This window comes from Maniola jurtina, chromosome 12 (genome assembly GCF_905333055.1).
Source record: "Maniola jurtina chromosome 12, ilManJurt1.1, whole genome shotgun sequence".
Classification (NCBI taxonomy): domain Eukaryota; kingdom Metazoa; phylum Arthropoda; class Insecta; order Lepidoptera; family Nymphalidae; genus Maniola; species Maniola jurtina.
Genome location: NC_060040.1, coordinates 9,740,915 through 9,753,859, shown reverse-complemented (window position 1 = coordinate 9,753,859; position 12,945 = coordinate 9,740,915). Strand labels below are relative to the sequence as shown.

The following is a 12,945-nucleotide window of genomic DNA, read 5'->3' as shown; positions in this document are numbered from 1 at the left end:
TTTTACATACTGCTTAAATTTATGCGTTGAATTTCGTTCATTCGATGCACCTAATAACCTTTGTTTAGGGCAAATTAATTTATCTTTAAAAAAGATCTACTAAAGATTACTAAATCCAGATGGTTTCAAACAGCAATGGTACAATTTAATTGTTATTAATTACAGGTAATTCAAGTTATTGTTTATGACTTCTTTGTTCTAGGGTTTTTAGTAGTTTAGTTGATTTTTAATAAAAAGAAGATAAATATTATGATATTTTTAAAATTTTATTCGCATTGTGTTTTTTTTTGAAATAAATACAAAATATATATACACATTACATAATATTAATAACTAGATTTGTACACATTGGTAAAGTGATCACCAGCCGTGACCGTAGCCGCTGTTGTAGCCATAGCCGCCGTATGAGCCATAGCCGCCATATGAACCGTACGCGACCGCTGGTCCAGCAGAGTAAGCCACCGATTTCAGGACGGGTGCAGCGGCGTAAGTGGCGACAGGGGCAGCGTGGGCCGCATAAGACACGGGAGCGGCGGCGTAAGTCGAGTACGCTGCAGGTGCGGCATACGCGGAGTAAGCGGGCGCGGCGGCGTATGTAGAGATTGCGGGTGCTGCAGCGTAAGTCGCGACGGGAGCGATGGCTTTAGCGATCACGGGTGTGCCGTGGGATGTGTGGCTGGAGTATGATGACACGGAGGACACTGCGGGTGCGACGGCCTTGACGACGGGGGCGGAGTACGCTACGGGGGCAGCGGCGTACGAGGTGTAGGCGGGAGCGGCGTACGACTGCACAGCGGGCACGGCGTAAGATGAGATGGCAGGTGCGGCGTAAGTGGAGTAAGCTGGAGCAGCTGAGTATGTAGCGTATGAGGCTACTGGGGCGGCGGCGTATGAAGCGCCGTATAAGCCACCAGCGCGGGCGGTCGCTACCGCGCACAGGAATAATAGAATCTGTAACGAAGAAAAATTATCCACTTTATTATTACGTCTATTAACCCACCAAAACGTCTTCATCTTTATTTCAATTACTTATTCGTAGTTCATGTAAAATTAAACTTAGACATTTTTATATTGATTTTAAATAGGAATCTGATTTAAGAAAATCATCTAATTAATGATCATTTATGATAACTTTTTGAGCTAAGTTATCTTGTAGGAAAATGTCATTAGATATTTTATCTTTATTCATACGAGTGTTTGTAATCTGCAATTAAACTGATTTTGATAAAGAAATTGTAGGAAATATTATAAAATATATTCTTATAATATTTGTTTTTACCTTAGCTGCCATTTTATGATATTAAGTCCACTAGGTAAGTGATATGGTTAGAACGCGTGCGCGTGCTTTTATACCATTCACAATTTGTACCCCCGTGCGACGCATCGTGCGCAAACGCAGCTTGCGCCTCGTTCTAGGACATTAGAACCCTGTTACGGATGTCAACATCACTATATTTTATAACAAAGTTCCACTGCAGCGTCTATCTGTCTGTACGTGCGAAACTACCGTAGATAATAATTTATTCAGTTTTCAGCATAGATGTGTCTACTGTAATAGAACTGTCCTACTGATGATTTTTCACAAGTTGATACATCGATTCATGAGCAAGGTTTAGGTGTATAATTTATTGAAGTTCAGCGTAAATTTTCGGAACTGTATGCTGGTACCTACCTAATTTTTATTAAATCGATGAAAATCGAGCTACCCAACAGATTTCTCTGATAAAATTTACGTAATTAAAAATATTGTAGGTATGTGACATATAAGTAGACTATAATACTTTATGATTATGTAAAATTTCTACCGATCGGAAATCAAATTTGTTCATAGATACTTTACGCTATCCGTGAGAGGTCGGGGTGAGTCACTAGTTTTCTTACAGGTACGTTTAATTTGCTACGCGCGCTTTAGCATAGCTTTTTACTTTGTAGTCCAAAATAGGCATAATTTATTTTTATACGAGTACTTATAATATTATTCATGAAATCATGACCTACTAATTTCTAACTTATGATTCAGATAATGGTAGGTACAGTTATTAATAATAATGTAGTATACTTAGTTACAAAGTAGTTCCTACATCGGCCGCCTATTTGAAGGATCGGGGGTTCGATCCCGGGTACGCACTTATTTTTTGAAGTTACGTCCGTTTTAAATATGACTTGCTTTAACGGCGAATAAGAGCATCGTGAGAAAGCCTACATGCCTGAGAGTCCTATACATATAATGCTCTCAATGACTGACGTTTCAAGACGTGTGCCATACAAAATTATAGTTACTGGTTTCCGTACCCAAAGGGTGTCAACTCCACTCTATTACTAAGCCTCCGCAGTCTGTCCGTCCGAATGTCTGTCAGGGATATGGAGGTCTGTAATAGGTTGTTATGTAGGGAGTTGAAATTTTCATAGGTAGGAATCTAATTATATTGTTCATAAAACAGGTCGGCAATCGCAAGTCCAGCGTAGAATAGAGGTCAATGCTCCCAGTTATTAATTTCATTCATTAAATCGTTTTTCCTTCAGACCGGCAAAATGAATTGTATCCTTTTAATCCGAAATATCTTCGTATTTATTGAATTTTCTACAATGTGACCTACATTATAAGATAGGAAATCGAAAGATGAATTCAACGATACCAATAACTTGATTTCGAGTAATTTGTGGAGTTGAACCCTTTTTAACCCCCAACCAAAAAAGAGAGGTGTTATAAGTTTGACGTGTGTATCTGTGTATCTGTCTGTGACATCGTAGCTCCTAAACTAATGAACCGATTTTAATTTAGTTTTTTTTGTTTGAAAGGTGGCTTGATCGAGGGTGTTCTTAGCTATAATCCAAGAAAATCGGTTCAGTCGTTTGAAAGTTATCAGCTCTTTTCTAGTTACTATAACCTTCACTTGCCGGGGTGTTATAAATTTTTAATTTACACTTGTTACACTCACCCCTTCAATTACTAGATGATGTCCGCGACGATTAAACTATGAAATCGTTCGTAGTATGCGGCAAGGTGTAAGAGCTCACCGCATTTTTCCCCGAGATTTTTCTCAGGGAAATGCGCTCGCTATTATGTGATTATTGAAACGGGGCACGACCTTGAGCATTGAGGATTATGACGCAGTAATAGCGATGTTAAATGATGTGACTCATGGTCGTTTTGAAAGTGATATTTTCAAGTGCGAAATGTAGATCAATGTCGAAGGCTTAACGCATCGTTGTAGCGTAGAATTTTAGTTGATCCATTTTTATAGTGTACCTAGTAGCTTTTGCACGTGAGTTAGATTGAATTGAGGCTTATTTAAAATACTCTAGGAATCCTTTGATTTCGCCGGTTGAAAAGTATCTTATATGTCTCTTCTTCAGGTATAGATTAGCCAAGCAAATGTGCCAAATTCAAAGAAAACATTTCAGTTTGACGTAAAGTGAAATGTAATAGAAAAAGGTAATAGAAAATGATATTCTTACTTTCGGAATTAAAATATAAGCATAGACTAGTTTTTGTCCTAAGATTCTTGGTCCAGAATATATAATTATGTAGCTTAATTCTGAATAGAGTATCGATAGAATATGAGTAGGTAGGTTGTTTGGGATAAAGTGGTAGGTAAATTTTTATACAAGTTGAAGCAATTCCCCTCCTTACGAGAAGAATTATTAAAAAACTCGGCCCTTATGAAAGTAGATAAAGAAAGGAACAAACAGTTATCATTTTATAATATCAATTTATAAAGAGGAAAAAGAGTAAAGTGGGTTTTGCACAATAAGATCGACATGGCAAAGATTAAGAGTGACATTGTTTTGGTGGTTAAAATCTTTAACAGTCTGGATGCTGGTTCCTTGGTGATTTAAAGTCTATCCCTAATGTAATGATACCGTAACAAGTAGAGATAACAAGATATTAAGCATTATTTTTAAGTAGGCACCAAACTGCATAAGTCTTTCACACTTCTTGTATAACGAATGACTCATATCCTATTACTTGTAATTTAATTGAATAGTTTACGCCATTTTTAATTACGAGATATTTGAAATACATATAGGTACATAAATCGAGCATGTGATACTTTCAAAATTAGTTAACATTCGATTGAATTCCCACAAAAGTTTTCTTTGTCATAACATGAAAGACCCGTATTCTGGTAGGTGCCCAGATGACTTTATTCAAATTCGGGTTTCCCGAAATTTTTGACGCTGGTAGCTAATTTTGCTCTGACTTTGTCCAACGGTTCGTGAAGCTGAAGTGGCAATGGACGGGGCACATAGTTCGAAAAACCAATGGTCATTGGGGTCCCAAGATGCTGGAATGGTAACTTTGCAACAGAAAGAGCTGCGTGACGGACCCCCCGCTAAGTGGACGATATCAAAAGAATCGCAAGGAGTCGCTGGATTCAGGCGACGCAAAACCGTGGCAAGTGGAAGTCTCTACAAGAGTCAAGAGACGGTTGATGACGATTTACGTTTAAACCACCTAGGGCATACTAGACAATTCCGAATTTACTAGGTATCTGAAGGCGGATTAACATCATCCCAAAGGATATTTGAAATAGTTTGGCGATTTACATAGTCCGTGACTCGGAGAGCCGTCTTCGATCCAGTTACTATCACTAACATCTGACATTTAATAGCCGTTGATCTGAGTCGGAATATCTGGGAAATAATATTCTAGAGCCTTATGATGCCCCTATTTTGTATTACATATTGGTTGTGCAATAAACTAAAGAAAATAGCAGTACAGTACAACCAAATTAATAATGCGCATAGAAATCTTCGTCACTGTTCGGCAACGGTCGTATGATACACATGATATTGACTCCTATTTGTTTACAACAAGGTGCAAAATGCAAGTGCATTGTTTAGGGCTCTTACGATTCAATGATTCGGAATATCTGATCGGATTGGAACTGCATGCGCATTATTAATTTGGTTGTACTGTACATAGTATTCTTAGTTAGTAGAAAGGTTCTGCGAGCCTCCATCCCAAAACCATACCACTGTGTGATCAATACGATAGGACACCACCCTCTACAATAAGGATTGTGACAGGGTTACTAGGAAGAATGTAGGTATGCCAATATGAAAGACCCGTGTGTTGTCGTTTTGCAATACTCCCGGTCAGGTCAATCGTGCCTCGCCCTCATGAAACTAAACTAGACTAGACAGGTTACAGTAAAACAAATAACACACCATATAAATACCTACACACTGTACCGCTGCTTTGTTTGACATACACGTCAACATCACAACACCTTCGTACGTGTGCCGATACAATAACAAAGAATTGTTAACTCTACTTCCATACAACAAGGTTGATTATTCAGTAGTGTACATTTTAAGCACGTGCTTAAAAGACAAAACGTCGAGACGAACGTGTGTAATTTTTTTTTTCAAAGGCCGGTTTCTTTATGGATGTTAAGTTATGCAATTACTTAGCTAAATGTAGAGCAGTAATTTTGTATTCGGATATTAATAAAGTGCCTACTTATTATTATTTTAGAAATTTTTATTGATTTTCAAGAGTTATAATAATTTTTATAAGAGTAGGTAGGTACATAAAAGTACTTAATTCCTTATGGGGATTAATTTTTATGGCTTTATTTATTGAAGATGTAATCTTGTCTGATGGATGACCCTTTTGATCTCAAGTATTGAAGTAATATTATGTTTCACTTTTTTTATGGATTTGGTACTTATACATATAAATAAAACACGTGTTTATTGTACAAAATCTAGACATAATTTATTTAAATAGCTACACTATAAAAACACTTAACATAGCATCAACATAAATAAAACTTAATTAAGATGTCAGTCGCGCATACCATGAAAACTTCAAATATATTAAATTCTAGATTATGCTCGCGACTTCATCTACGTGGATTTAGGTTCTTTAAGAATCCTGTAGGAACACTTTAATTTTCCGTGACAAAAATCCTATCCTATGTCCTTCCCCGGGATACAAGCTATCTATGTACCCGTCAAAATCAGTTTAACGGAAAGAGCGTTAAAAACTAACAGACAGACAGACACACCTTTGCATTTATAATATTAGGATGATTGTATTGATATGGATTATTTGCCACGTATATCCAAATACTTAATAGTATCTGGAAAAGCTTGAGCCTTGACCGCCATAATATATGCTATGGGACGTTACAGGGGATTCTGAATAAGAGATAGTAGCTGGACTATGTAAAGAAAAAGCAGGGTGTCCATATGTTGTCGCAACAACGGGGCCAGAGTATGAATTGACTAATGGGCGTGAATGGGTATGAGTAGTGAAAGTCATAGGTCCTGTATTTGTATTGATTGCTTGTGGTGGATTGTACGCGGGTTGGAATAACACGCGATTTTGTATCGCTTGAGATAAGTACGGAGTACGGGTGCCTGTATTCACAATTCTGTCGGATCTACTTTCGCTTGGATACGGAGTGTTCAAAACATGGAAAAATTGCGACTGTTGTGACGTTGACTGGATTGGCAAGCCTTCCATATTGTCTTCATATATCGGAGCAGGAGTCGTTGGATACGCTCTTCTGGTACCTGGGCGATTGTCGATTGAAGAGTAGAATCCTGCGGTTGGCGAAGAGTACTGTGTAGAGATGACATCCGTATAGGCAAAGGACAAGCAAGCCAATACGGTGACTATCTGCAATTTGGAAAAGTCTTTGATGATAAATGTTACAAAAGCATCTATATTTTCGATCGTATGACGTTACAATAGCGATTCTTTATTTATTTATATTAATAATTACATGCACAAATAGAAAACTAGTCTTAGAAGATGGAAGGGGTCATTGAAAGAATAAATTGCCGCTAAATACTTTTATTTCTATTAACATTGTGATCCCGCTTATAAGATAGTTTAAAGAAAGCTCCCAGTTACAATCATTCAGATCGCTTGCGATATTTAGTTGTTTTGTCAGTCAGTTCAGTCATTTGTACTACCGGAACATACTTAAAATTATAATATTACCTTATCAATCATTTTAATTTCTTATTCAGGCCCAGTTTATAAAGTGACGACGTCCTTTCAAAAGTCATGCTTTTTATACGATGTATCATGTAACCGCGTAGAATTAATCTTACTTCATCTACCTACATCCAGCCTTTTTTGTAAAAAAAACTGCTTTTACATGGCTTGTTTTTAAGACCAAAACCAGTCCTGACCTTTTAACTCTGCCTTTAGCTATATTCAACGCACGTTCCAAAATAAGTAAAAGGTATAATTCTGCGGAATTTTTAATGATGTAGGTATGTATTTTTGTGTTTTTCAATAGCATAATCTCAGCTGTGAGTTCTAGATGAACCTAATTCTAATTGTGAACTCTACCAGTTACGATTATCTCATTAAGTATTAAAAATGCGTGATTTCTAATGAATGACTTCCAGTTTTATTACTACGCAACTATAGTCCTGCTTATTATGAGAGAAGATCTTCAATAGACAACTTTGACGGTAGACATTGCAGTACCCGTTCGGTTGTACCTAATATGGAGTGAACTACACCACATATAAAAACTTATACAAAAATCCTATACAATACTATAAAAAACCGACGATATACGATACGACTTGGAAGCAAGTAGTGATTAAAAATACTTAATTTGATGTATTTTTTTTTATATAAGTACCTACCTACTAACTACTTACATACCTATCTTTATTTTATTCGTCAATTAAACTAATATAAAGCATTAGACCGTACGATTGTCGTTTCTACTTCTAGTACCATAAACAAGATGTGAACCAGTTTGAGTATAAAGAAAAACTAGGTACCTACCAATTTTACTGACGAATTTTTCAAAAAATGTCTTTCGTTCGCGTGAATCAAATAACGAATGCACGCCACAACTAAGTTATACACGTACGAAACACGAATATTTTGAAGGCCGACGCAGGTCATGTTCTGCTATCGGTCATTTTTCACAAAAAATAAACTGCCGAGGACATTGGATCTCCTTTGGAACTGTAAATTGCAATAGGTACTATAACCTACCTACCTACCTACCTATGTGGAAGGATCTGGGAACCGCATCATATTTTATTATGTCAGGAGAACCTACCATTAGGTACGTGCTTAGTTGGGAAGGGGCACCACTCTCAGCAATTTTATATGCTAAACTAAAATTATACAAATTTCTCTTCAGGCAAAGATTTTATCAAAATAATATTATAATGGGCTATGTTCATAATATTATATTATGAGATATTTTATAGGAACGCAATTTTTATTTAACAGTTCTCTATTTACACCATCGATATTTACACTTTAACTTCGTCTGGTTTTAACTGTTTTTTAATTTACTTACAAATCGGGTGTTGATTTATTCATCCCTCTATTATGCAGATTGTTTATTGTTTTATTCATGCCCACATTGTTATTGGCGCTTCGATATATTTTCAGTGTTTTATTTATACTTAACTGTTTAACTATTGTACATTATTTCTTGTTTTGATGGTAATGTCATTATGCCGTATTATTAAAAAGGGGTAGATTTTTGCCGTATATTTTTTACCGCCTGTAAAGGTTTTCGCTGGACTACGGGAGTCCCACTCGTTTAATAAGGTATGGTTCTATAAATCTCAAAAAATGCCGTATATATCTTTAGTATAATCCATCCATAATATTATATTATATGTTATATCAATAATATTTAGTTGACGAGAGCCGTGTAGAGGATGGTAAACACCTAAGTAGGTATAGTGGGCATAGTTCTATACTTATTATGGAAATCACTCACAATAAATTTAAATGCTAAAATATTGTATGCGTCTTAGATCGTAATATAACCACAAAATAAACACAGGTTTTATATACGCCCAGATAAAACAATGAAAGATTAATGCGCCTCAGTTCGCATCAATAAAACATGAAATGAAAAGTGCCAGCCCATGTCGGATCAGAACGAGTTTTTTTACGAATCTTACTAAGGCAAAGTAATTGAATTTTAAATAAAGGGCTCTATTTGTGCGGTACAGATTTGTAGGTGGATTTTATTACAATGTTGCGCGCCAGTCTATTTTGAAAAAACCGGCCAAGTGCAAGTCGGACTCGCGCACCGAGGGTTCCGTACTCGGGTATATTTTCGACATTTTGCACGATAAACCAAAAACTATTATGCATAAAAATAAATAAAAATCTGTTTTAGAATGTACATGTAAAGCCCTTTTATATGATACTCCGCTTGGTATAGTTATATTACTTTGAAAATTGAAACACATTTTAATTTTTTTTAATGATGTAACCACAAACTCGCGGTTTCGGATTTATTCCTTTACTTGTGCTATAAGACCTACCTACCAGCCAAATTTCATGATTCTAGGTCAACGGGAAGTTCTGTACCCTATATGTTTTCTTGACAGACACGACGGACCGTAATTTTTAAGTGATAGATTTTAATTGGCGTTAGAGCTCTGTCTCTCAAAAGTCTGTCTGTGTCAAAGTAAAAACTTTGCGGACCCCCCCTTGTTAAAGCTATAGCTACGTCCGTGGAATTGGCTATGTATTTGGGAAAAAGTCTACATGGCAGGCCTACCTTGGACTGCCTATAGTACCTACTTCTTAGTTGCTCAAATCTGATTTGCTGAGTCTAATAAGTGTATACGTGGTGAAGACGACTGAAGCGGTAGATTCACTTAGTTAAAAGTGATTATAAAAGTTTCTTTGAATAAAAAATCTTTCTATTTCTTTACTGATACTTAACCCATACTTATTTGGTATGAATTGCGAAGGAATTTTAAACGTCATACTTATTTACTGGTTGTAAATGACTTAATAAATGCAAAAAATTATGTATTAACTCTACATAGGCAGTTCTAAGTGACTTATGATTCTTATGGCATTCGACCTTGACCTTTTTGTGAATTGTGACAAGTGTATATTATGTAGGTATGAATGATACAATGTAAGCAATGAGAAGTTTGATATTAAAGTAATAAAGAATCCACTTCATAGTCTAGCCGACTCATAATTACATAGACTTAGCTGTGGACTTAGTACGCTTTGAATGAGTGTAGAATTTCATTTATTTTTATTGTAGGATGTACGGTCTGCAAAAAAAAATTATTAAAGACTCCCAATTTATTCTGAGTACCTATTTGAAAAGAGTTTACTTTTTCCTACGCCACTGATGATTGCTATTTTTTAAACATCTTTAATTTTATGTGAACTTTTATTTCTCTCAATTTATGTAGGCAGTACATTATATACTACATGATCATACATGAAAGTTTGTGCACGTGGATAGGAGTTTTGAAAATCTCGTGAGGACTCTGAATTTCTGGGATAAAAGGTAGACACTCTCCAGGTCTTTCACTATATTCATGAAAAAATCACATCGATCCATTGATTGAAGAACAAACGGACTACCCAAGTAACCAACACACTATACATGCTAAAATCACTACTTTGATGTTATAAATGCTATTTATAACATCAAAGTAGTGATTTTAGCATGTCCTTTGCACTTATCGCTTTAAAATGTTTTTTTTTTTTTTTTTAATTAATTATAATGGTTTTTTAAATAATTGTAACTTCCACTAAACAAGTTTCGCTTCAACAAAAAATTTAAGTACGATGAATTATGTATAACGTTCTTAACAAAATACTTATGTATTACCTATGTGTTTTTTTTTGCGCTCGCTTCACGCACATTTTGACTCGTATGTGTAATACTGGTAAGTGCTTGCAATTTTCTAACGTTGTCTCATACCCTGCTTACCTATTTGATTGCTTAAAATTGTAGGTTCTACGAATTGCAATATTTTAAGTTACTTAGGAATAAATTAAAACCCATTTGTTATTAGAGGTGGTGGTTGTAAGTAGGCCTTGCTCTATTAAATAGACTATTTTATTTATAAGGCTTATAATATTTTAACATAGCGTTTTACTAACAAAAGCAGCAAAGCAGTGATATCTTCATAATAAATACAAAATATTATTATGATAATAAACGCTACTAATAAAACATTGATAATAATAAAGATAAATTTTATTCGAAATATCAAATAATTATAAAATACCTACATCAAAAATTAATAAATCCTTATCGAATTAATAAGAAATCAAAGATGAAAGTTGACTAACTCTTTCCCATCCCATTCCTCCTAAAAAAATTACATTACTAAAAACCTGGGAACAATGAATATAATTTTGTCCTTTTAGACAAAAAGGAGAAAAAACATTTTTTTTAGTTTTTAAGTATCACTTTAGGCATAACTAGGTATCTACGTATCTTACCCTAGACAAATCTGTACCGCTTGGGATTTTGTTCTCGTAACCCTTATCAGTGCTAATTGGAAAGTTAACTTTATTTTTGATTATTTTATCATCTCAACCCATTATCAAGCAAGGGTTTCCTCTCAAAATGAGAAGCGTTTAGGTTGTGTTAAGTGTGAATTGTCAGACTTCATAACATTAATTATTCCGAACCCTCAGGCATCCAGGTTTCAGTCAAGTGATAATTAATTGCATAAAACGCACCTAGGATTGAACCCCGGCCCACTCAAAAAGGTGGCCGAAGTCTTAACCACCAGATTTTCACCACTTTTACATAATATATGCACACATTACTTTCTAGCTTGATATTTTAATCCCTATTTACCAGGAAGGTACGTACAGTTTACTACCCAACCATGCGAGAGCTTGTTGCCAGTGCAACAATATAGGTAATAGAGCCAAACTAATTGCTACTGATGTCGTACTTGGGTCATAAGCCTAAGCCAAGATGTATGTCGGTGGTAACACTGACAATGCCGCTTAATATATTACCCCTATAATGGTAAATTAGCAAGCCTATACGCTGATTAAAGTTTGTATTTATATACTAATCTAATGCATTTATCAAAGCTGTGTAAGAAAATAACCTTATAGGAAGGTTTGCTCTAATTTTTTGCTCATATGGGTCTTTTTTTGGTAACAGTCCGATTTTATGTTTTATACATCTGTTTTTATTAGAGTTTCAAGATAATATGGTTATTGAAAGAAGATAGATTTGGTGTAACAACACCTTTTGATCCATAAAAAAATAAATGGCAATAATATAGATAAGTGAACAGTTTCTTAATCAGAAACCTAATATTTTGATAGAAGATAAATAATAATAATACGAGTATGTTCTATAAAATAACTAGCCACAAATAAGCGCTTTTTCATTTGTGGGGTATTTTATTTGATTTAACCTTACCTAGGTATTCAGTCGTTGAAATATAATTACTGTGAAGTTGTTTATCTAGCATTATCGTAGAGCAATGCCCTTGTTTATAAATAGCAGTTTTAACGACATAATTAATGCCGTTTTTGCGACAATTAGCAAGATTATCTTATCTTATACAATAGTATTACGATCTTTGAGCCTAATTAGAATAAGGAAGACTAGACCGTCGTATTATATTGCTTCATCAGTTCAAGACAATGGGAGTTGTGACACAATACAATGCAAATTAGATAACGAAAATACACTGATTAATTAATCTATACAGTACACACATTAAGAGACTGGTCCGGACTGACTGACTGATCTACATATTATTATCAACGCACAGACTAAACTTGAAATTTTGACAATATTTTATGTTCCTCTTTTGACCGCGTAAACGTTCACAAAAAACGATTTTTTGAACCTTCTCGCATAAGTGGCTTACACAATTTTTATTTACATTACAAAGAGAGTGTTTGAATGAAAGTCCGTCATTTTTCAAGTTATGAAAATAATTGGTATTTGGGCATTTTTTTTTCAACATTTTTGCAAATTCTACCCTCTCATCGATTTTGAAAAATTCTAGGTATCTAGTAAATCTGCAGTTAACCGACATCGTAGACCAAGGGTAGACCTAAAGTTAAACTTGCCACAAAATTTTACTTACCAGCAGTGTCGTTGGGGCAGATCCTCATTGCAAAATTACCCATACCAAATTATGTTTAACAACATAGTTGCTAAACCAACTGCAACAGGG

At 35.1% G+C, this 12,945-nt stretch overlaps 2 protein-coding genes across 2 annotated transcripts; both read right to left on the bottom strand.

The window, feature by feature from the left end:
* Positions 1-329: 329 nt before the first annotated feature.
* Positions 330-1,311, bottom strand: LOC123869998 (cuticle protein 16.5-like). Its single transcript, XM_045913145.1, has 2 exons — positions 1,280-1,311; positions 330-951 (listed from the first exon to the last, which is right to left on the bottom strand). The coding sequence occupies exons 1-2, from the start codon at positions 1,289-1,291 to the stop codon at positions 361-363; spliced, it is 603 nt and encodes a 200-aa protein (XP_045769101.1). The 5' UTR covers positions 1,292-1,311; the 3' UTR covers positions 330-360.
* Positions 1,312-6,085: 4,774 nt separating this feature from the next.
* On the bottom strand, positions 6,086-6,976 carry LOC123870489. Its single transcript, XM_045913816.1, has 2 exons — positions 6,965-6,976; positions 6,086-6,637 (listed from the first exon to the last, which is right to left on the bottom strand). Exons 1-2 carry the CDS (start codon positions 6,974-6,976, stop codon positions 6,086-6,088), a joined length of 564 nt encoding a protein of 187 aa, XP_045769772.1.
* Positions 6,977-12,945: the final 5,969 nt, after the last annotated feature.